General features: G+C 34.7%; 1 protein-coding gene across 1 annotated transcript; it reads left to right on the top strand.

Annotated features, from left to right (window-relative positions):
• Positions 1 to 1,437: 1,437 nt before the first annotated feature.
• LOC128995228 (proton-coupled amino acid transporter-like protein CG1139) lies at positions 1,438 to 25,867 on the top strand. Its single transcript, XM_054420174.1, has 9 exons — positions 1,438 to 1,516; positions 18,173 to 18,295; positions 19,357 to 19,507; positions 20,186 to 20,307; positions 21,427 to 21,511; positions 21,885 to 22,154; positions 22,739 to 22,917; positions 23,668 to 23,843; positions 25,409 to 25,867. Exons 1-9 carry the CDS (start codon positions 1,509 to 1,511, stop codon positions 25,657 to 25,659), a joined length of 1,365 nt encoding a protein of 454 aa, XP_054276149.1. The 5' UTR covers positions 1,438 to 1,508; the 3' UTR covers positions 25,660 to 25,867.
• The last annotated feature ends 792 nt before the right edge of the window (positions 25,868 to 26,659 follow it).

Here is a 26,659-nt window from a genome sequence, read left to right as displayed (position 1 = left end):
AAACAAAACGGTGCAAGGTAACAAGGAACAAATGGTAATTTATTATGCTGTAAAATTACAGTTTAAATGTTATTGCAAATTGTGTGGTTATCCCCATTAAAATTTCACCTACTCCCTCACACTTGATTAGGGGTTGGAGACAATATGGGAGAAAGAATGTGTCAGATTGCTGATACCTTTAACTGTATTTGATAAATAAAACTTTTTTAGTGAAGCACAAAAAATAAATTATGACATTATGTCATCATAAACAATGCTGGTCATATATTGGCCGATCATTGGATTATCATATCGATCATTGGATTATCATATCGGGGATTTGGATATTATAAATCTTCGAAGCAAAAACATAGCATGGGTTATCAAAGAGATATCATCCTACATGAACTACTCTATTGATCGTAGCATCATTCAATACTCCGTTATGTTTTTAGGAAGTGGATAAGATAAAAAAAATTGTTTCCTGAAATCCAGAGTGTTTGAGCAAACCTTAAAATGAAATGAAGTTTGTGTGGATACATACTTAAACTGTTGTGGTGATCCTCAAAGTAGGTAATCGTGTGTGTGAGTACTGTATTTACATTTTAATTATAACACTTGTAAATCATGTAAACAGACTTATTTAAATCTTAAATTGCTTACATTTAACATTGCCCTTCAGTAAAAACAAAAATTAGAAAATTTTATGAGAGACCAAAAATTAATTTAAATTTAAAAATAGTTTTTTTACTAATACGACCAGCATCTATATTATTTTATTTGGAATAGCTACCTAGCTCAGTAAACTTATACATTTAACTTTTTATTTGAAAAAAAAAATAGAAGGCTCTAAATTTCATATTTTATTAGTAATATATTTTTTATCATATTTCTGTATTCATTTTAAAACGTTTTAGTTTTTCTACACATTATTGTCACTTTATATATATCATTTTAGCATTTTGATGCCCATTATTTTTCTATACCATAATTAAATTTGTACAATCCAATGTTTTGTCTTGAAATGTAATATTTTAATTTATTTTCAATTAATCCTTTTGTTGATTTTTAGAGGATATTTTGTAAAATATTCAATTAACTTCCCAACTAATACAGTACTTCTTTTACCAAAATTATTAACTATATGAATCCATTGAAACAAGATTTGTTACATTCTTCAGCAATATAGTAACACATCATAAATAATTCTTATCAGTTATTTTGAGTGATAAGTGCTGCATTTCCTACATAATCTAAATGGCTTGAATTATTACTATAGAAATATTTTAATTCATATTTCAACACTTGTTTGTTTGGTTTCATTAACTGTTTATGTTATGGTCCTAACAAAACAAAGTGTCAAAACACAGATTAATTCTTATCACTGTAGATGAATCAAGATTCTTATCAATGTCAAATTAAGTCAGTGTTACAGCAAATGATGTAAACATAACCCTGTTAGTGATGAGTTGTGAATAAAACATGTTTTGTGATTTTACCAGGTCATTAAAGGAAATTGAAGCAATAATATGACAGAGTAAGTACAAAAATAATAAATATATTTAAAAGTTATTCTTAAGTTGGTATGTAAGAAAGCAAACATTTATCATGTTTAACAGCAGCTCATTATGTCGGTAATTGAATTAAGTTCTATTTACTCTAAAAACAAAAACAAAAAAATAAACAACATCAGCAAAAACACATACTTTCTCCCATACTTATCAGTAACCCTTATGGGCAAACGTGGGAAAACAAAAGTTGTGAATAGCGTTTGAACCAATTTTTAAAGCATTGGAGATTGTAAAATTTTTTTTACAGTTAATAGGACCTTGATGTACTAAAATTTTATAAAAATGGTGTGTTTTCCTAAAAATCTGATTTTTATATTATTTTTCAGTTTTAGACTGGAAAATCTTCAGTTATAAATTCCTTGAAAATAAAAAAAACTCCTGAAGATACTATTAGTATTAGTGTATACCAAATGTAATCAAAATTGGTCAGGTGTAGCTATAGTCTGTAGCTCTGTACAGTTATAAACATACAAACAGACATCACTTCGAAAACCACTTTTTTGGGTTCAGGGTGACTCAAAATTGACATTTCTACTCAAAATTTAAACTCAATTTTGAGGAAAACAATACTTTTGCCCCTTTTACATAAAATAATTAAAATGAATTTGAATGGAATGTTTCTAATGTTAGTATCCTATTCTCCCACAATGGTACCAGGGATAAAATATACTTCTTTACAGATTTATGCTCCCTTTAAATCAGCTGAAGGTAGTATTAAGGTAGGTTTCATTCTGATAAGTAGCTATGGTGTGTTTTTATTGTTGCAAGTTACTTGTTATTATACCAAATTAAAGCATATTACAATCGGGAGACGGAGGTCGTCCCATAATCCTACCCGGGTATTGGTGAGGCTAATCGCCTGATTTATGGCCTTTCCTCTTCCTGGCAGTTGAGGGGTAGCAAGCGCTAGAGTGGGGGTAGAGCGAGATAGAAGATGGAGTTTGTTGCCCCCAGCGACACCGGACGTCTGACGTTCCCAGAAGGATAGGGTTGACATTACAACAATTCGACGCAAGAATTTGAATGGACTTCCGTTAACAAAAAATGCATGAAGGGAATCAGTGTTTAGTACTAGGAAAGGTAAAGGAAATATAAGTGATTAGCGTACAAGGGTTTAATTTGCTATTTCTTAGATATTCCTTACGTAGGGTCACTTTGCAGGGAAGTAACTGCGAGAGTGTGATTGACCTCAATTGCAACCTAACAATTGTTTTGATTTTACGTGGTAGCCTCATAAGCGAACATCTTTAACACAAAAACTAAGGCAACGCTGGTGATACAACTATTGGTCATAGTTTATTTCGTTGAGTCGTAGGCCCTAAATTAAGACTTATTTGTTTATTAATTGAAAGATTTGTTTATACAAAATAATAAAATCACAGTTTTGTACGATATTGAACAAGTTTTATTCAAATCTTTACTGCAAACGTCACATTCCAAATACCAATTGTGTGACGAGAAAATACGTCATCTAACCAGTACTCCTAATGATGTTGATGAAAATATATTTCTGGTCATTTATGATCTAGTAGTGAGTTTGTTATAACAATTCTGTCGAACTATAGGGTGTTAAGTAACTCTGTACCAACCTTTTAGAATATAATTTCTTTGTTAATAACGAATGTATAAATACAGTATCACATTTAAAGCACCTGTAAATCAATGGTTACACACAGAGCCACCATTTTGTTTTTTTTATATGCATGTTACTTAAAATTTTAAATTGTAAATAAATGTTAATGCTAGTTTAATTAGTTTTGCAAGAATATATTACAATTTATAAATTTAAAATTTAATATGGCAGCTATTTAAACATTTTTAACAGTAGTAACGTTATACCAGTAAATCTTAAAATAAACACAAGAATGCTTTTTACTGTAAATTCTGACACAAACGTAATGACACATCGACGTAGAAAATCCAATTAAAAATGACCGAGATATGGCATTTTTGTGGTCTGTGTCTAAAAAACTATGATAGTGCGTGTGGTATAAGTACTTGTCTGCAACTATGTGACCAACAAACCAATATGATAGAATCATAAGAACTAAATATATACTACGCGACACAAAAACAGTCATACCAGTGTTATTTTTTATCAGGTTTTCTATCTTTATATGTTACTAGCTGTACCCGCGGGCTTTGCCCCGTTTAACTTCATATGTGAGCTCGTTCGCATGGCTCAATCACGTCCTGGTTGAAGTTCGTTCGCTACGCTCACTCACCTTTAGATTGGAGCTTGTTCGCTGCGCTCACACGTCCAGGTTGAAGTTCGTTCGCTACGCTAACTCACCTTTAGGTTCGAGCTCGTTCGCTGCGCTCACTTGCCTTCAGGTTAGATCGTTTGCTACGCTAACTCGCCTCCGGGTTGAAGTTCGTTCGCTACGCTCACTCACCTTTTGGTTGCAAATTAGCTGTTGTCATAAATTAAAAAACATAATAGTGCTGCACTCTGTTGGTAATCCTTATAACTTTAATGCTCTTGAACATCACAGAACAGAACCAACTTGTTTAATTGAAACAGCTGTTATGATTCATTAATTCCATTTAAATATGAGTACTCATTAGGTTAACATGGGAAACTCCAGAGCCACTGGGGCGGAGCCCGAGAGTCCGATCAGAATAAAAACCACTTAGTTTTCCTATTTAATGCCTAAAGAATCAGTGTACCAAATTTCAGCCCCCTAGGTAAGTGGGAAGTGGGAGAATTAGTGATGAGTGAGTGAGTCAGTCAGTCAGTCAGTCAGTGAGGGCTTTGCCTTATATATATATAGATTGAGTTTGTCTTGAAGGTAATAAGGTACTAGTGGAACCCCGTCGAAATCGACGGTTAATCTTGAGGTTTTATGTAAATTCAGCTAACTGCGTTGGATAGAGTGAAGTCATTAAAATCTTAGTTATAAGAAGGGACGATAAGCAATAATAAGTATGACGATTGTGTTCCCTAAAAAACGTGATTGATGAATTCGTTTAACACAATATTTCCTACCTTTCTTTTTATCGGCTTTAGGTTGCCTAAAAGGTTTTTTAGGAGTCTTATAATTGTTTCTTCATGAGTTTGTTTCATACCAAAGCCACTTTCACTATATGGGAGAATGAGTTCATATAATTAGTCTATCATGTTACGCAAAGAGTCAATATTTATTACTGACCATTAATTCAATCTGCTTTAGGAAAATCATTCAGATTGTATCCGGATTTATAAGTAAATCTTCATCAGTTTTTTTTTATAAAAATATCTGATTCTTCAGAAAGCAGTAACATTCTTACTTCGATCTCAGCAATTTTAAATCCTTCTCTTGCCACATCGACCTATGTATTTAATTATCCTGTTCTTACTTGATAGTTCATTAGCTTATGGGGTAGTTTTGCCTTGGCCATATAGATCACATAAAGCTGTGCATGTATTTCGTGGATACGAATGAACCATAATTGTAAGAAATTTTATCACAAATCTTGAACATTTGCGGAACCAAATCCATAACCTAGTCCAGCATTGGTAACACATTATGCAAATGCGATGAGGATGAGATGTGATGACACTGTTGTGTTTCCGAATGTTTTGTATGTAGTGAGGTTTAGATGCGTTGTTCAACCTAGCTACATGTGTACATCAAAGTAAAAACTGTGTACACATTTTTTTAAATACCTAAATAAATTGACATAGTTCATCTACTTTATCAAAACCATAGACTCCGTAGTTAGTCTATTCCAAAACTTGATCACAGCTCTCATCCTCATCGTACTCATCTATGATACAATTTTCAACCCGATTATCAAAAACTGTTATACCAATAAATTAATCTCAGGCGTTCTTTCTTGAATTTAAAAATAAATGGTGATTGAAAGTAAGAAAAAATGCAAGTGCCAACCTTACAATATGTATAAGCTAACCCGATAAGGAATAGTTATATGTTCCTTTGAAATTTATAAGTCAAACTTATTTCATAATTTAAAATTTTCTAAGAGCAATAAAGCATTGATTTTTGAACAAAACATTTCAAACGTATCATAAATTCATCAGTTTGTTGAAACTATAAAAAAACTTGCCATGCAGTGGAGAATCCATTTAAAATCATAAATAATAATGTAAACATTTAATTTTGACAGTTTCAGTAGACCTTTGAATACAATTTTAATATGAACAGCTGGTTCATTAAAAGTAGTGTAAAATTATCCATATGGTTGAAATGTAAACAAAATTGCAGAGTGAACTTTAAAGGCCTCTGGGGCAGAGCCCCAAGGAAATTTACATCGTTTCTCTTTTGAGGGCTCACCTACAGACTAATACCTTTTCTTTAGACACCCATACCAAGTTTCTACGCCCAGCCGTGTTCTCAAATTAGCTGTGACAAAATCCTCGTTTTCCTCCATAAGAATAACATGGGATGGGAATTTAAAGGCCACTGGGGCAGAGCCCCGAGGGAATTCTCCATGTTTCTCTTTTGATGGCTCATCTACAGACCAGGACCTTTCTTTAGACACCTCTACCGGGTTTCTACGCCCAGCGGTTCTCTCAAAATAGCTGTCACAAAGAAAAACAGTTTCAAATTAATATATAGATTTTTTTGTGAAATATTAATTGTTTAGTATAAATGTAACAAATTTGCCAATATTAATTTAACTATCAATTAACAACCATCATCAAGGCAAGCCAACTATGAGTCTACTGTATTATTCTCCATACAAATAAAATAGCAATTTTAAATTTACAAATCGTCACTAATAACCCTACAAAAACACTTCAATATATATATTATATTAGTTGTTTTATAAGATTTACAAACGTAACCATTTAAACAAAAGTTCGTATTAAATAATAAAATATTTGGCTTTTTTATGAATAAAATACTTCTTTTTCAAATTTGACCATAATTTAACCATTATATTAGTAATAATTTGTTCATAAAGAATCAACAGTTTACTTAAAGTTCAGAATGTATGTACTGAGAGGTCTAAAACACTATTGATACATTTAGGCTATTTACACAATATACTGTTAACTCACAATACGGTAAATAAATATTACCGCAAAGGTCCTCCGCAACAGTTCTTTTTTTCCTTTTACAGTGGATATTAGGTACTATTTGCCTACATAAATGGAGGCAAGTGGTTATTGATTTAGATTGAACACTCCAATCATCAGGCCGCCTAATAGGCGAATGACGCCACTGAACACATGAAAAATTATAAACACCATTGGATCACAATGTAATGGGGTGAGTTGTTGATCAGTTCGATCCTTATGGCTGAATTTTTACCTATTTCCTTCTCTTCACCCTACATCACTTTCACTCTCTCCAACTCGCACTAACTTCCCCTACATTGGCGTCTCACCCCCTCCACTGTCCTACGCTTATTCATCTTCAACCCCAACGCAGGAACGGGTAGCGCTGACAGGTCAGCCGAGCGTCACTAATAGGATTATCGTATGGGCAGAAAGCCTACACCCATTACAATCAAAAGATTGGGTTAGGAAATTGTCTCTTATTCCTTGTTGAATAAACCTATAAACATTGTAAACTTAAACATTTAATTTGAGTGACACATTATTTAGTCAATATCAATCATGAACACTTTCAAGCAAAAAGTCCATACATTATGAATTGATGATTACTCTAAATTAATTATGACCCAATGAAAAAATAAATTAATAATATTTTATAGACTACTAAAGTAGGCCTACCAAAGGAACTATCACAAAAACCTTGGTAGACAAAAGTTTGACATTTAACCTACAGTGGTGCAGAATAAATATTCAAAACTATAAACAAAATAATATAAGTTAAGTAGGGTTTTAACATGGATTTTGTGTAAAAGATAGATTATTCCAAATTTACCAAACTTGAATTTTTGTACGAAAAAAAGGTTTATGATCTCTTGATGATTGTTAGGGATTTTTTGTGGGTAGGTTTAATACCAGGCTTACCTTTCTGGGTAAAACAGATGAAAAATTAACAAATAAATACAAAGAAATTTTGGAGCTATTAGCTCCTTCTTCAAAGGTAGTAGAGTCTTTGTTTTGTTGGATGTCCTGATTCTAGAACTATAGAAATAGAACTTCTGATCTAAGTGTAGAACATCCTACAAGAAAAATCTATATCTTTATGTGTTTATTTGTGAACTATCATGTTTTGACAAAAGGTAAGCTTGGTATTAAACCTTTTTAATGCAAACTCCTTTAAAACTCTGCTTTGGAGCCATCTTTAACAAAATATTTCATTATGTTTATTGTTAGTAAAAGCATTGTTGTTAATTGTTTTGGCTAATAATTTATAACGGTATAGTTAGAGTAGTTGGCTACTATTTGGCAATTTAAAAAAAACAAGTAAAGTTTTAGTTGGCTATTGTTTTATTTTCTTAAAACAAATATGTTTTTATTGTAGAGTAAATACACTAATCTTCTATAGGTATCAAAATTATGTTAAAAATGTATGTACCCTTCCATTAACTAGTACGTATTAAAAAAAAAATTCATTGTTGGTTTTCTTTCTACATTTGATATGTGCAATAAAAAAAGAAATCATAAGTTATCAGTTTTAGCTATGGTGTTACGCAGTTTAATTTTGGGTTTAGTTTTAAATAAAAAAAACACACAAATGATCCTCCAGGAAAGTTTACGAGTGTATAAACAACAACACAAACGATTTACTGTATTTGGATATTCCCTAGGATCAAAATGTTGTTGATATTTATTATTAAAGAGTCCAATTCCTATGCTGCGACTGATAGGCCGGGGCCACACGAGGTGGATCATCCGCGCGGATGATCCACGTGGTCCGACAACACATTGAATCAAATGAGAGTGTCCACACGGGGCGATCCTAAGCCGCCTGGGCGGATTGTCCGCGCGATCATAAGCCGCGTTGCGGCGTTGGAGGGGATGACACACTAGTCTTATGAGAGTGGCCACACGATACGAATTGTCCGCGTGGTTGGAGCTCATTTTCAAGCATTTGTAGTTTTTTTTTTAGTTTGTGCTTGTGCGTTTCGGTTTATAGGTGTAAAATGTTCGATACAGACAAATTAATAGAACTTGTTAAGGGCAAACTATATCTGTGGGATTCCTTAAGTTGTATTCCATGTTGTACATTTCTCATGAGTGTATCTTCCTTAGCTATATGCGGTCGAAGCAATTGAAGTAGCTCGTCAAACGATACTACTGTATCTACATACGATAGTAAACAAAAAACTCCAAACTATGGTTTCGCATGTGCTCGTAAAAGATTTGGAACACAAATGGTTTATCGGTTATGAAAGGATGGACCCAATGATTTCGGTTAACCTTAGGCTCTAGCTCACCACACACTTCTAATGCACAAACTAACACAAGTTTTTCGTTCATGACTACAACGAGAACGAGTGAACCATGTTCTAATCTTACAGTACGTAGGCCGGGAAACCTCAACCGGAAGCGGTTCATCCGCTCCGTGTGGCCGGGACATCGTCGCGCGGCTTATGATCGCGCGATCATAAGCCACGCGGACGATCCGCCACGCGTGGCCCCGGCCATACGACTGTCACTGTAGTCTAGTCAGCTTTAGCCTAGAACACGCTGCTGAACTGAATCACGAACAACCCAAACTGTAAAAAAATGGAGTGATTTATCATCTATTTGTAGTTTTGATTTGTATGAAATCTCAACAGTAACCGTCGACTTCGACGGGTTTCGCCTAGTCTGTGTACAAAATTTTACAATATGTTTTGAGGTGTTAATTTCAATTTTTTAACGTGAGTTTTGACTATTTTTTTAACCGGTATTCAGCTTTACAACTTGAATTTAAACCATCTATCTATATATTAATAGGCAAGCATGTTTCTTTAAAACCTTTTTTCTCAGCTCGTGTGCATCGCAGGGGAAATCTACGCATACTGTTAGAAAGATATTTGCCTGTAGATGTGCAGAATCCCTTTATAATAGCCCAGTCAATGAATGCAATAAAACACCCTTTTTCGCAACTAAATGGTGGAAAGCTGGATTTTGTATATGTGATAGAACCACATGAGAGGTGTATTTTCCCAAAAGTCCCCACTTCTACCCCTTGAGCTTTCCCCCCCACCCCCCTCCAAACATAGAAATTGCAGTGTTTTACTTAATTGATCATAAGTCGAATACTATGTAAGCTATCGAGCTGCAATTTGTTTTGTTTTGTTTCTAAATAGTTGTCCTACAAATTTTGTATTTATAACATTTTTCTAAAACCAATACTTAAGGAGATATAAAATTTAAACTTCGTTAAAAGCTTTGTTTCAGAGTGCAAAATTTTGTTTTTATCTATGTATACTTTTAATTAGAAATAATACGCAAATATGGTTCAAACAAAGGTTTTAGTACGTTTTTCAAGGTTTACAAATATATTATTGGTTAGTCATCTAGGTGACCGAGTGAAGAGCTGGGCGTCGGCAAAGAGAGCGCGTGCGGGCTAGTTGAACACCTCTGCGCTGCGTCATCGCATCTAGCCCAGCTAATAAACGCACAAACTGCCTTTTTTCGTAGCTAAATAGTGGAAAGCTGAGTTTGTTATATGTGATGGAACCACTTAAGACATGTATTTTCAAAAAGTTCCCGATTCCCCCCTTGAGCTTTCCCCCCAAATCCCTTCTAAACCTGGAAATTACAGTCGTTCACTTTACTGGAAATAATTCAAATTCCACGCATTCCATCGTAGTGAAATTTGATTTGTATTATTTATAATTAGTTTATCCAAAATTTTTGTACTAAAAGGTTTCTTATAAGACTATATCCCAAGAGATATAGCATTTTAACTTTTTTTTATGTTTATGTTTTAGAGTACACAATTTTGTTTTACCCTCTATATATTTTTTCGAAATAAATTACGCAAAATGTGTCAGAAACAAAATTTAAGTACCTATGTTTATTAAGGTTTATAAATATATTTTTATATTTGGTTAGTCGACAGAACGAACTGATGTAGTGAGGGCGTCAGCAAAGAGAGCGCGTGCAGGCTTCTTCAAAGCATCCGCGCAGCGCAGCCCTGCCCGTCGATGCATCGCGTCGTAGGCACCGACATCGCTAAGTTCTCAAAGGTTGTGGTTGTATACAAATGCTAAGGCTTTGTACTTTGTACTTTACTATCAAAACAATCTGTATCCAAGCTTAACCGTGAACTGCAAAAACAATTATTATTTAGATGGAACCCAATCATTTACTTTATAATAACCAGTTTTGGTTCAGGTAAATTAATCTCTACCTACTTACTTGTTATACTTGCAATACCTGTAATACTTGATTTCTTCATCTTTGACCAATAGACGTTTGATAGATTGAGGTATAGAACACTAGGCCTAATAAATACTTTAAAAATCACTTAAAAACATACTCTTTGCTCTTCCTTGCATTACAATGTGCTTTCCATTATCTACCACCAATGGGACTCGCTTTGTTCCGCAAGATTTATACTAACTGCGCCTCGCGGTCAGTAAAGATCTAAACAGTAAAAAAAAAAAAAAAAAAAAAAAAAAAAAAAAAAATACTAATTAGAGGAAACCTAATCATTTGTAATTTTTTTTAATTTATTGTCAGTTTTAACGCGTTTCTCCCTTGAAATAATAATAGTTTTAATTATTTCTGTCTACGGCTACACCTATTGACAATAATGTACACGGATACAAACATTGCATTACATAAAGCTGCGTAAGAAACCTACTGAACCCAATGATGAGATGACCCAATTCGCCTATGGGTCTGAGGATGATTAGAGTGTCGAATCGAAATCTTCCACCACTTACCATCTTTCATTTTTTCTCTTTTTCTTTTATCTTTTCTTTTATGTATATTTACAGAATTGTGAGTAACATTATAAGGGTAAATTTATGTTTTAATTGTTAGGCTATTAGACGTATTTTCTTTTATTTACTTTCCAATTAATTAATGTAATAAGGCATATATCCAAAAGTTATCAATAAGTAAATAAAAAACTATATTTGTGTCCCCATACATGCAGGCAAGACTATTTACGGGATACATACAGATAGATTATTCAAATTTCCTTTCCAAACATATTGTGTAGATGTGTCAATCAAATTGGGGTTTTTTCGTAAACATTTGCATCAATGTATTACGAATCTGCTTTACGGCACTAATACGTGGTCGAGATCAATCATTTTTAGAGACTCTATACTGTGAATCTTGGTTGACGTTATGTTCTCTAATATTTGATTGTTTTCATGTTATCTTAAATTAAAAACTTAATAAAAAAGTTATTTTTAACATTGACTGGTTATAATTTGTATACATTACCATGATTAAAAATGGCTTATAAATATTACCAACAGTTTTCTACGTTGTTCGTGATATTATTTTAGCACAGGCTTACAACTCATGGCAGAGCAGAAAGCTAACCCTTACTAGCGGGAAGCGTGAAGAGAGGGACATAACAATGACGCAGTTTGTATCAAGGATTAGTGGGTCGATGAAAGTTTTTACTGACCGCGAGGTACTTCATTTAGTCACTGTTTCGATTGGAAACAGATTGTTTTGGTAGTAAAGTAAGCTACAAATTAGGGAGTCTTAGGATTTTTATGAAACAGTTGAGAACTTAACGGTGCCGGTCCTTATTATGCATCGACGGGCGGGGCTGCGCTGCGCGAAGCCTGCACGCGCTGTCTTTGCCGACGCCCACACTACATCAGTTTTTTTAGATGACTAAACAAATATATATTTATATACCTTAAGAAACATACAAAAATTTTCTTTCTAAAACATTTTGCGTAATTTATTTCGAAAAAATATATAGAGGCTAAAACAAAATTGTGTACTCTAAAACATAAACATAAAAAAAGTTAAAATGCTATATCTCTTTGGATATAGTCTTATAAGAAACCTTTCAGTAAAAAAAATTTGGATAAACTAATTATAAATAATACAAATCAAATTTCACTACGATGGAATGCGTAGAATTTTAATTATATCCAGTAAAGTGAACGACTGTAATTTCCAGGTTTGGAAGGGATTAGGGGGGAAAGCTCAAGGGGAGAATCGGGCACTTTTTGAAAATACATGTCTTAAGTGGTTCCATCACATATAACAAACTCAGCTTTCCACTATTTAGCTACGAAAAAAGGCAGTTTGTGCGTTTATTGGCTGGGCTAGATGCGATGACGCAGCGCAGAGGTGTTCAACTAGCCCGCACGCGCTCTCTTTGCCGACGCCCAGCATTTCACCCGGTCACCTAGATGACTAACCAATAATATATTTGTAAACCTTGAAAAACGTACTAAAACTTTTGTTTGAACCATATTTGCGTATTATTTCTAATTAAAAGTATACATAGATAAAAACAAAATTTTGCACTCTGAAACAAAGCTTTTAACGAAGTTTAAATTTTATATCTCCCTAAGTATTGGTTTTAGAAAAATGTTATAAATACAAAAGTTGTAGGAAAACTAATCAGAAACAAAATAAAACAAATTGCAGCTCGATAGCTGACATAGTATTCGACTTATGATCAATTAGGTAAAACACTGCAATTTCTATGTTTGGAGGGGGGTGGGGGGGAAAGCTCAAGGGGTAGAAGTGGGGACTTTTGGGAAAATACACTTCTCATGTGGTTCTATCACATATACAAAATCCAGCTTTCCACCATTTAGTTGCGATAAAAAGCATTTATTGACTGGGCTATAAATTAAAATAGGCTAAAAAATAAGCACAAAAAACGAATTTGAAAACTTCAAAAAATTAACATGGACCAACTGGGTTGCCATGTTGGTGACGAAATAACAACAAAGTGTAAACAGAAAATCAAAACAAATGGAAGAAATCCCAATCACATGTTTTATTTACAGTGTGGAGAGAAAATAGAGAAGTCTGTACATTAATTATTTTTGGTCGAGTTTCGACCACAGGACGACCACTAGTCTACGTTATAGCGTGAAAGAAAATACTCTAGTTATACAGTTTCAAATTGAATTAAATTTGTTTGGACTCGTCAAGTTAAACCTATTGGTATTATGTGCCCCTTTCTATTCTATGGAATCCAAAACAATGTACATGTTTAAAAAATATATATATATACAGATAAAGAACAGTAGCTAAAGATTTATATGAATTTGTGAGTTAAATTATTGTTTAAATGTCGTTCAGACACTAATTATAGCCTGTAGCGGCTTTAATAATGCAGATCTTGATTTTGTCAAAGCCAAAAGACAGCGTTGCGATTGTTTTGTCGGTAGTGCAGATCGTGTTTTTGTCAAAGCCAACAGATAGCGTTGCGATCGTTTTATCGGTAGTGCAGATCGTGTTTTTGTCAAAGCCAACAGATAGCGTTGAGATCGTTTTACATAATTATTACTTCAGTCTTATTATAATTATTGACCAAAATCAAGCTATTGTTTGAAATATTAAAGCTTACTACTATTTAAGATACTTTATATATTATCTGTCACATTCATAACACATTAATTATATTAGCGTCCATAAGATTGAGATATTTTTTAATTTTCTATTTTAGTTCTCACCTGTATTTTAGTTGTGCAAGTAATATAATACCTTTTACATTTTTCCCCCATTTACTTTCTTTACGAGACAAAAGACATCATAATCATTGCAAAAGATTGTGAAGAATCACAATCTCTTCAATTTTTGGAACCCCCAAGGGGTTCTTCAAAACCAAACCACCTCACTGATCACTTTAATTCACTTAAATTATTGTGTTCAATATAAATACAAAGTACAGTAGTGATTGGAATCGAGGTCCTAAATAAAAGATATTACTAATTTTACCAACACTATTGATACCAATGATACCATTACATTTCCTCCTGTAAAACAGCTAATAAATGTCATAATACAATAAAACTGCAAACAAAAATGGGTTGAGGCTCATGTTTTGTACATTATATGTTATAGAGGTACTGTTATATGTTGCTTAGCAAATAAGGTGCAAGACAAGCAAAAAAATTGCCACATATTATGCTTATTACAAAGAAATTAAACATTAATGAAAAATTGTGTTTACTGTACTATAATAATACTAAAATATACAATAAAATGTACCATAAACCATAAACCAACAACCAACAACTAGTCTAGCCCTAGTCCACTCTACTTTGCCTCTGCCTCTAGTCTAGTCTAGTGTCGGCTTCATATTATTTTCAAACAAAACCAAAAACTTAAACTTTTACAGACTGGTTGAATTAACTTAAAACTTTTTTTCTAAACTGAATTTGTTATCACCATTATTCATTCAACCAAAATATTTAAAATAAATTGAAACAATTGAAAAATGTTTAGTCTATCATTTTAGTACTTTTGTTGCTAAAAAAGAAAAAAAATATCAATAGGCATACCTAATATCGATAGAAAATATCGGTGGACAAATATCGATATTAAAAATATCAAATATCAATATTTTAGATATCGATTATCGAGGCCAAACACTATTACAAAGCAAAAAATAAAATTTAAAATTTTCCTTAAACCTTTAGTATAGTATTTATTTCAGTTACAGAAAAACATCAATATTAAGATGGTCGACCAGAAAAATCTATGTTTGACAAGAACATATCTTCGATTTAAAAAACACCGGAAGAAAAACTTTGATATTGAGAAACATCAGCTATCGATGGTCAAAACTAATGCATAAATGAATCCGTCTTCACCTACATTATTATACCATGTGTATATCTCAAACATTCTCTTCCGCCACTGTGATTGACCAATATCGGCTGATCATAACGCACAGACGACAATCCTGGGACTACTTGGCGGCCACCAACGATGTAAAAACTACTGGATTGCGCTCTCAAGGCTTGGTTTCTTTGAATCACGCAGCGTCACTGCGGGATGCGCGATGACGTAATCACGCAAAAGTCTGTCGCAGCTATTGCTGCGGGGGTGTTTTCTCTGACTTCACGTGCGCAATTCTCTGTGATTCCCGCCAATTTAGAAATGCGTGATCCCTTTGCGCGACGCACTGAAGTCTGGGATCCCAGACTTTTTGCGTGGCATGCAGTAGTTAATTCCCATCTGCCCATTGTTGGTGACTGATAATTGTGTTGTTAATGAAACTGCAACTATGAAATCCAAGGTTTTTACTGCCCAGTTTTATGAAAAGCTTTCAGTACTATATTGTTTCACCCAAAAGAACTACAAGAACAATGGAATCAAGAAGAATGGTTTACAATTAATAGGCCTAGTGTCAAGCACAACTTTGAAAATGGTGAAATAGGTTTTTAGCGAATTTCCCATATAGGGAATAAGCTATTACCGTAGTACTCATACTCATACTGATACTAAAAAAAAACTGTTTTGAAAGCCTAAAAAATTCCCTAAACATTGTTTCATTGTTCAATTAAATGCCTGGTAATCAGAATTCAAAAACACCCTTCTTCCTCCATGCCAAAGAGTCTTCATTTACTAAATTCACTAGTAAATTTTCTTCATTATCCTCTTCCTCCAGCAGCAAAGCTAAGGCAACGAGTCTGACATCTATGTTGTCCATGGCTGAAGATATAATCGCGCGCTGCAAGGATGGAGTCATAGAAAACACCCTAATTTTTTATCACGCACGCGTGAATACCACGTATCACAAATCACGGATCACGCAATAACGCAGTGTGGTTCAGAGAAACCAAGGCTTCAGTAGCACTGCGGGCGCTGTTTTCGGTCTAGCTCCCCCTACCATCTACTGGCAGTAGTCGACGCAGCCCATACACTCACCATTGTAAAACGCACCTTTTTAAGTTGCTGCTCTGTTTAAATAAATATATAGATATAAAATATTACTAATGCATGCCAAACACTTTTTACTATTCTAAACTTTATATGTCTTCTTCTTTTCTTGCAGAAAATAACACATTTGAACTCTTAAAACCCACGACATTTGCCCAGTTTTTACCGCAAATCTATGCTTGACATTAACGTGATAGGCATACTTTTTTCTTTTTTATGACCTATTTTGCAAAATACATTGTCATTAAACATTGAAAGAAAAAAATATCGCGTTTACGTCAAACATAACGTTACCACTGCGGCAAAAACTTAGCAAAATTATTCTAAATGTTTATGTACTATTTTTTTCGATTAATAAAATATAATTTCAATTATAGCCTAAATATTGTACTTTCTATTTCTCCTTTGTAATCACTTATAATTTTACCATGTACAATTTGGATCTAGCAATATCAGTTGTCTAAAAACATCTACAAAACGGGTTTAGTGAATTTGTAGTTTTAAAGAATTCAGATGGGCTATTTTCTGCAAGAAACAAAACATACAACATGTTTAACTATTCAAAAGAGTTTGACAAGCGTTAGCAATATTTTATCCCTATAAATTTCAACAGAGCAGCAATTAAAAAGTGTGTTTTATAATGGTGAATGTATGGGTTGCGCCGGCTTCTGGCAGTAGAAGGTGGGGGAAGCTCGACCGCGCGGCCAACACTGAGCCAGCGATCCATGAGTTGTTTATATCGTTGGCGGCCACACTTCACTTCAGTCTACTTCCGGTCATGCCAGCGGCAAGAACAATGATATAAACAACTCGGGTAGTTCTTTACATGGGCAAGAACTAACTTAACATTCCAAGTCAACTGCTATCCTTGAAAAAAAATGTACATAACAGCTAGAGCTAGTCTTTTGTTATATAGTAAATATAAATCATCACTTATCCACAAAGATCCAATTCCTATGCTGTGACTGATACGACTACAGTCGCGTGGCTGTAAAATTGACTGCTTCTTTGCAAAGTAAGTGGAACCTTGATAAGAAGACCCTCGATAACAAGCCACCCTTGATAACAAGTGCAATTTTCAAATCGGTCCCCTTGAAATTATTTTACTCCTAATCACGTGTTACACTGTAAACCTCAATAAGAAGTCAACCTTGATAACAAGTCTTAATAATCCTCATGAGAGTCTTGTTATCGAGGTTCCACTGTAAATGCAACCCATTCCTATGGTGCGTCTACAGCTACAGCCGCTCGATTGGAGCCACTACAGCCGCGGGGCCATAAAAAAATTATAGTTTATACATACGGAGTTTGTAGTGTGTACCTTCATGGATGATTCAAAGTTGATTGAACTAGTTCGTCACCACCCATCCGTTTTCAACCCCAAGCACCCCCAATACTTAAAAGGAGAATGAGAACTCTGAATGAGAATACTCTGAAACCTGTATTTTTGCCGTTCCATGAACAATGGATAAGGTTGTTAATTTTTTTTACAATGCACATTAATATTTCCTTTTCTTCCTCTTCCCTAAGTAATATATTCGCTGCCAACTGTGCTTGTTCCTAGCTTATCCTAGTCACTAGTCGCAGGAGTCACAGCATAAGAATTAAATTGAGCGTCTCCCGTATGGCTCGGCTACAGTCGTATCAGTCGGCGCATAGGAATTGGAACTTTAGACAACAAAAAACTTGCAGATGTGAAGTGAGGGATTAAAGTGATTTAGATTAAGATAAGTATGAGTGAAGATTGCATTTTTATACCCATCCAGTATAGTATTTGATAAGTTTTACAATATTATCAACACGTAAGTGTTTAATTCAAAAAGTAAATTCTTTTTTATTTTGAAATGAATAACACATTATGTAAAATTGATAAATGTCGTTATGAGTACAAAGTTGTTAATAGCACATCAAATGAAAATGAAATTTCTAGGCAAGATGAAAACCATAAAAAGGAAGGGAAAGAAGAATTTTCAATGGATGTGGCAGGCGATACGAAAAACCCACAGACACCATACAACCCCCATGATCACCGAGTGCTTAAAAACCCAACAACGTAAGTAATTTTGCCTACAATTTGGTTATCTAAAACAAAACAATTAATAACTCACCATAAAAAATATAGATCTAGGTTCAAGGTAAAATGAGCGGAAAATGCCAACAGACTATATTTTCATCGGAACAAAATTTTATACTTGTCGCAGGCACCAAAAACTCACAAAATCCCATCCTTCATAAATTTAATACTACTTTGTTTGATATGTATAACAGTAAATTATATTCTTATACACCTTATTACTTATAGTTTTAAAATTTTAAAAATACAGTGGCAGAAAAGACTGTTATGAAAATATCTTGTTTATAGTTTTTATTTAGGAATGGGTTCTAAGATTGAATCCTAAATTGTATTGATTTATATAATAATTTTACATGTATTAGATTTTAGAGTCTTGTGAATTCAATAACAGAGGCCAAAGACTATAAAAACATTTGGTACCGTATTAACTTTTGAAAATATTTTTTTATGATTATGTTTAGGATGTAAAGGAGTTGCTCTGTATTTAAAACTACCTACTAGGTATAATTTAATTGCTACTGACTAAAATATAAAGTATTAATATAGGACTATTGGAAAAAGCAGATTGGAATGTCGATCTTAAACGTTCCCGCTCCACTATAGAAGTTAGTTTTAATAGTTTTATTAATTTTTCAAGTCTTCTTATAATAACAAGAACATTATGTGAAAAATGAATCCTTCTCAATCATAAAGTACCCCCGCCGCAGCAAACCTGCAGACTAAGGGAATTTCCATTTACTTGGCTGGGTTTCTACTACAATATTCGCTTAAAATTGAAATATTTATTTCCTATTTAAATGACATTTTATTTTAGTCTGTAAGTTTGTTGAAACAGAAAAGATATTAAGGTGTGTTTTTTTATTGCAATATCTTAAAACGAAAAAGTAAATCAGTCCTGGGTCTAGGTCTTACTATGAGACCTACGGTAACAGCTTATTCCCTATATGGAAAATTCACTAAAAGGAGTTCTACCACACCAAGTCATTTTGCTGCAATCAAATTAACACTATGCAAAGTGTAAACTCTAAACATTTTTTCAGAGACAATGAGAGTATTATTCTTCTCCTGAAAGGCTGCATGGGTACAGGGATTCTTGCCATGCCTGAAGCTTTCAGCAACTCTGGTCTGATGGTGGGGACTGTGCTCACAGTGGTACTCGGAGCACTGGTCACATACTGCCTCCATATGCTGGTAAATCATGACACACTGGCACACTTTGTTTATTTTTAGCTGTAAATGATTTCCCAGTGGTTCTAATCCTCCTTGTAGGGGAGCAAGCTGGTCTAATGGTAGAGCAAGGGACTTCGTTCTTGAAATCCTGGGTTCAAATCCCACCAATCACCAATAGATTTTATCTAAGTGATAATTCCGCAACCTCTGCTAGACAAAGCCTGAAGTAATGTGGGAAGTAATGTACTGGGCTAGAACCTAGAGGAATAACAATAATAAATAAAACCCTCCCTGTATTCCCTACGGAGCTTGATCGGGAGGATGTGGTGTCCTTGGTAAAGTCCGTAGGGACTTCCAAAAACTTGCAACAGCGTAAAATCAATCATTTACAAAAAAACCTGTGAGGCTATTTGGATTAAGTAGTATCGTTTAAATTATAGTGGCAAGTGGGAAGGGCATGCACACAAAAATCTTCCCCTACCTTTTGCTTTTGTTTTGTACAATCATATTGACAATCGATTAGATTATTTAATACTAGCGTCTATATTGGTGTGGTTCTGTTTTTGGCAACCTCTCCCTCTTGTCTTCCACATGACATCCTTCCTAATTGACACAATGATCTATTAATAATGAAAATATAAAAAAAATCTTCTAAATGTTACAACAATAAATCTACATGATGGTAATGTTTTTCCTTAGATACGATCACAATATGAGATGTGCAAGTGGCTCAGAGTTCCCATACTGAGCTACCCAGAGTCCATGAAAGCAGCTCTGGACCATGGACCTCCGATACTTAGGCCTTTTGCCACTATATCTGGGTATGTAATACATTTTGTACATATCAATTAATTGCTTCAGAACAACTAAAATTTATCTAGCACATATATAAAAGATTACGTTCAAACATGTCTTTCTTAACCCTATATTGTTTGCAAGTTCGTATGTGATGCAATATGGGCCTGAGAAATAGTTGTGCCCCCTCCACCTTCCTTGTGGGGTATTTTTAGTTTCCTTGCCCCCACAAATAAACCTAAATCTTTTGTGCCCCCAGGCCATCAGGGCCCACCTGGCCCATTTACAAATGTAATAATTATTTCAAAGATGAAACTTTAATATTTATGATGCGATGCTCCCTGGTGTGGATTAACATCCGCACGAGTGAGTACTACAACTATCCGCAGTACTATCCTGATAATTAGACCAATTTGTATATGCCAAGGCAGAAATGTGGTTTGGATTCCACTATAAACTGTGGGTCCCATAGTTGCCATTAGCTGTATGGGCTATTAATTAACAGCTGTGTCTAAGGAATATATCGGCCTTAGTCACTAACATGACTACAAGATCGCGCCACTCATCTTACACTCATCTCCATTCATACTTGGCTTAAAATACCTACTTTGTATGTATGGTCGCCATTTCATTGAAAAGTATTAAAGTATTTGATTTCATTTTATAAACTATCTACTTTAAAATTAGTTAAGCATTTAAGTTTAAAGATATTTGTGTATTGTTAAATGTAGACCTTCTGAATAGATACACATACAATCTTTTAGAAAAATAAAGTATAATAATTATAAATCTAATCGATCAGAAGGGTTGGACCCCGGACCCATGTGAGTTTTGTGAGGTAGTTTGTATTGTATTGTCTGATCACACAAAAATTTAAAACTTAACGCTGCAAGAGTCTTATGGTTTGTAATTTTTCTTATGAGTAAAATAAATGCAACCGATTATGCAGTTTTATCCGGTTTCTGGAAACTTTGGAAAGGGAATTGTAATTTTTTAAAATGACCGATTCTATTAAAATACAATCCAAATCACAAGTAATTTATTTAAAAAAAAGTCTAGAACCGAGCCAAGTTTTTAAAGAAAAAGATAATTATTGATAAAAATTAAATATACTATCCAATTAATAATATTCCACTATGTTACAGACCAATGGTGGACTTTTTCCTCATCCTCTACCAGCTTGGCATGTGTAGTGTCTACATAGTGTTTGTAGCTCAGAACTTGCATCAGGTACTGTTTATTGTACTTGTGGGTATAATTTACAATTAAAAAAAAAATATGACTGCAAGATTTTTAAATTTTTCCATAACCAAAAGGCTTTCAGGAGGATCTATGTAAAAATATTACTGGAATAAACTGCCTAGATCACTCTCATATTGAAAACTTCCTTTATTTTGCACATTAACTGCCCTTGAAACAGTATCAATTTGCTTTAAAAAACTTTCAAATGTGTTGATAAATGAAAAATTATGTGTTTCCCAGTGGGATAGTCAGGAGTTGGACCACCGCTCCCTTGCGTTCCCACTACACTACACCACTGGTGTTTTCCAGGTTAAACATAAGAAAAGTGTCAAAGAAATTCTAGACAATCCAATTTTTATAGGTGATCAATCAGTTTGTGGTGGTAGACCTGCGAGTGCTGATGTGTGTGATATTGGTACCACTGATCATCACCTGTTACATTCGCAACCTCAAGCTGTTGGCTCCGTTCTCTCAGGCTGCCAACCTGCTCATGTATCTGAGTCTGGCGACCATCATGATCTTCATCCTGAGAGACCTGCCTCCTGTAGATAGTGTTCCTTACGTAGGAACTCCCGCAGGGTTTGTGCGCTTCTTCACAACCACTCTCTTTGCCCTGTCGGCAACCGGTGTTGTGAGTACAATATTTCATATGCAGGTTAAATTTAAATTTTCTAAGAAGATTTTAGACAAATTTTCTTGTGCTAAAAGTGGAAAACTAAAACTTTGAAATTTTCTTTTCAAATTTTAATTTTCTTGTAAATATTTACCTAAACTTAACAAACTAGTGTACACAATCCAATCCCAGGTAAAACAGGGGTTGTGTTCAATCCTTAAGCTCACTAATGTCATACACTTCTACCCAATCCGGACTCTAATTATTTAGGGTGGGCCTTCTATTTCGGCTTAGTCACACATTTAGAGAGCGCAATATGGATTGCATACCGTGCATGTAGAATCACCTCAACACTACACTCGTCAGTGCCTTAGCCAACTGAGTTAACATATGCTACTGTTGATCGCACAAGTCGATTTCCACTATAAACACATCACGGCACTTAGGTTTAGGTTAGATTTGACGTACTGCTTGAAGGTCATTGGGTTTAGCAGTACTACTATTGCACAGTGAACTGCTGTGATTGCAGTGCTACACTCCTGATTTGTCGTCAATGGGTTAAGATACAATTTCAACATTTTATTTCATTGTTCCATTTTCAGGTGGTTTCAGTGGAAAGGAACATGAAGACTCCTACATCATTTGGTAAACCTGTCGGGGTTTTGAACATTTCAATGACCATTGTAATCATCATCTACACTTGCTTGGGATTCTTTGGTTACGTAAAGTACGGAGAAAATGTCGAGGGTAGCATTTCACTGAATATTCCTCAAGATGAACTGTAAGTTGTGTAACCTAGTTCTTAGAACTTAAAACTTACACAGGATGATCAATTGATATTTTCTGTCCAGTATGTATAGTCACTATGACTTTATTTTATAAAGTAGTTGTAACAAAATTATAAAATCTTGAACCTGTGATGAAAATACAATCACAAGATCATTGAAATGATGGGTTTTCACCTTTGTTATGATATCACACCAGTAAATTAGAGTCTGTAAAATGGAACCTGTCTCGTTATTGCCCATCTACCTGTGGACTGATCAATGGTTTAGAGCCCTTGGTCAGGAGACAAGTTTCCTAGGACGCTAGGCACGAGCCCGGAATTGTTTTTGACATTACTTCAGGCTAGACCTAGGGGTTGCAGCATTATCACTTAGATAAAATCCATTGGTGATTTGGCAGGATTTGAACCCGGGACCCCTGGAACCGGAGTCCGGCGGTCTAACCACTAGACCAGCTCGCTCCCCCTATCATACAGACTGGTCGGACTTCCCAACTTAAGATCAACCATTAAAGGACAGAACCAAAATGTTAAAGTGTTCGGAGATTTAACTCTTGAACATTATTCTTGGACAGTGGACATTTTCAGGGAATTTATCTTGCAGACCTCACAGTACGGGTGGTAATTTTCTTGGATTTCTGTTATGCAAATCATTTTTCTAATCTTGTAGAAAAAATTGTAGCATTTCCCTGAATATTTTACTTAACTAAACTTTTTCTTTCCTTAAACTTTCCGATCTCATTACAGACTTGCTCAGGTGGTAAAGCTGACCTTTTCACTGTCCATTTTCCTCACCTACTCGCTGCAGTTCTATGTGGCTATTGAGATTCTGTGTACAACATACCTTAAGAACATGATGGAACAGAGCAGCAGCCCAGCAAGGTTTGAATATACACTCAGGACCGTACTGGTGATATGTACATGTAAGTGACAAGACAACTTTGTTTCTTAAACCATGTTCTATGCCTTTATTTTATTTTCAGTTGAGTCAAAAGATGGTGTACTGTAACCCTTGATGCGCACTGACATTGTTATCTGTCTTAGCAGGGACCAGAATCTTTTTGTTGTTTATAGTGAAATAAAGGTTCTCGATAGTCTACGCTCATTTCTAATTTTTGCAAGAGTGAACTTAACAATAAATGTACAAACTTAACAGCAGTTGTTGTTAACAATTGTCCTGTTTAGTTTCAGCAAATGCATTTTACAAAAACAAATAATAGTGTAGTAGTAGTCAATATAGTATTCCAGGTGTTTATGGTTTCATCCAAAGATTATACTCTTTCCTAAACAACCGTAAAATGCAGTTTGTTGTAGTAACTGACTAATACCATCTACAAGTCATGCAATGAATATGCTCCTCCTGCTTATTCTCATCATCATTTTTTTGGTGTCTTTAGTTACAAAAAAATTTTAAATAAGGTTTTGCGGCTGAGGTATTCTTTCTTTTGACCTACTTATATCCAGTGTTAAAATGACATGCTATACTCAATTCCATGAACACCATGCAGTAGACAGAATACATAAAACATATAATTTATCTCCATGCATGGCTAACTCTGAATTTACAACAACAGTCTCAACAATACTATCGTTTGAAAAAGTTACGGCCCACAAAATCTATAGGTTGAATACAAATCTATACAAAGGGTTTAGGACTACTGTAGATAGAAAAATAAATAAAATGTACTTTTCTTCCTTTACAAAATTACAAGTTCAAGAGGATAGTTGACACAACCCGCATGGCAAAAAGAATAAACATTATGTTTCCAGTTTTCAATAATGATAATACAGTAGACTCCCTCTTATCCGGACTCCTCGGGACCGAGGCCAGTCCGGATAACGGTTTATCCGGTTAAATGGACGTCCCCAAAAACTTGTAAAACGGAAGGTTTTTAATGCGTATTTGACTTAAATTTAGGAGAGCATTGTATTTAGACACGTGATCAGTGGTCTCAAATCTTTCCCACGAGAACGGTCGTTTCAGTACCGCCCACTTCCTGCCAATCTAGTCTGGTTAAACCGATGTGCTGATGAAAATTGTCCGGTTAAAGAGATGTCATTTCCGCCGAATGTATTCCAGTTAAACCGATGTCCGGTTAAAAGGTGTCCGGATAAGAGGGAGTCTACTGTAGCACCATTATCTCCCGTCAGACATGTCCGTCACAGTGCCAAACATAGGGTACTTATGGCCCTAGGTCAAACTAGGAAGGACTTCCATGCGATCTTGGCCAAGTTGTGAACATCTCTTACAGTCATCATCATCGTCACCATAAATTGTGGTCAATTATAAATTTTAGGAAGTAAAAATTCAATTTTTGCTTTAAAAATATTAATTATATTTGTGCAAAATGTTTTGGCCCCTTTTGTTTGTAGTCTAGTCAGCATTGCATGAAGCAAAGAGTTGATAAGTCTTTCAAACAAACAAATATAACAAATAATATAGACATACTTTATTCAATTTGTTTTTGAAACTATCTATTTGTTTCAGTCTGTGCCGCCCTGGTAATACCAATGCTGGATCTCTTCATTTCTCTGATAGGAGCTCTCTGCCTCTCGACTCTAGGAATTTTATTCCCGCCCTTAATCGAAATTTGTGTTCTTTACTCCCAAAACAAACTTAAATTCTTCAACCTCACGAGGAATATTCTCGTAGTTATCATTGGTCTCATGGGACTGCTCATCGGGACTTATCTTAGTGTGGCAGACATCATATCAAGATTTTTAGGAGAATCTGAATGAAAAAAAGTTAATAATGTATAGAACTAAATCCGAAACTGGGTTCTATTCAATGAATGTGGTTATCAAGAAAAAGCCTCATCAATATTTTTGTTTATCGAATTTCAGTTAGTAAGACAAACTATGAACTAACCTTTCTAGTGAAATCAAAAAGTCAAGAGTTTGTATTTATATAGGGAATGTATGATCATAGACAAAAAGAATTAAATATAGACTGTAAGCCGTGCTGCGGTTACCATAGGTTCTGGCGCACACCGCTGGGAGCGCCGTGCAGTTACGTAGCGAGTAAGCCGTAACTACATGGCGCTCCCAGCGGTGTGTGCCAGAACCTATGGTAACCGCAGCACGGCTGACGGTCTATATGTAATTCTTTTTGTCTATGGTATGATTTAAAAGTAAAATGCTCCTGCAGGTTTTAAACCATGGAATGTATATAACCTTATTACTAGTCTCTTTCCTTCCAATTGGGACTATCATTTAAACATACCTTAGTCCTATAAACTGGGGAACGAGATGGTCTAGTGGTAGATAGTGTGACTTCGGTCCCTGGGGTCCCAGGTTCAAGTCCTGCCAAATCACCAATGGGTTTTATGTTTTATGTAAGTGATAATTCCGCAACCCCGTAGGTCTAGACAATAGACAAAATCTTTATTGAAATATTCCTAGAGAACATTCATGCGTCAGGTACATAAAATGTACAGTATGTACGTAAAGTATTACAGTAATTTGCAATTACAATTAGAATTTTTTTTCTTTTTTTTCTTCTTTTTTTCATGGTAGCTTATTGTTTAAGAATTCATCCTCAGAGTAGAACGCCTGAAGTAATGTGAAAAACAATCCCAGGCTCGTACCTATATAGCGTCCTAGGACAAAAAAGTCCTATAAACTGGGGAACGAGCTGGTCTAGTGGTAGATAGTGTGACTTCGGTCCCTGAGGTCCCAGGTTCAAGTCCTGCCAAATCGCCAATGGGTTTTATCTAAGTGATAATGCCCCAACCCAACC

Source organism: Macrosteles quadrilineatus, unplaced genomic scaffold (genome assembly GCF_028750875.1).
Source record: "Macrosteles quadrilineatus isolate MER2022 unplaced genomic scaffold, UCM_ALF_1.0 Scaffold_5__1_contigs__length_97177068, whole genome shotgun sequence".
In the NCBI taxonomy this organism is placed as follows: Eukaryota; Metazoa; Arthropoda; class Insecta; order Hemiptera; family Cicadellidae; genus Macrosteles; species Macrosteles quadrilineatus.
Note: the sequence above shows the minus strand (reverse complement) of the source record. Positions and strands in the feature narration are given on the sequence as shown.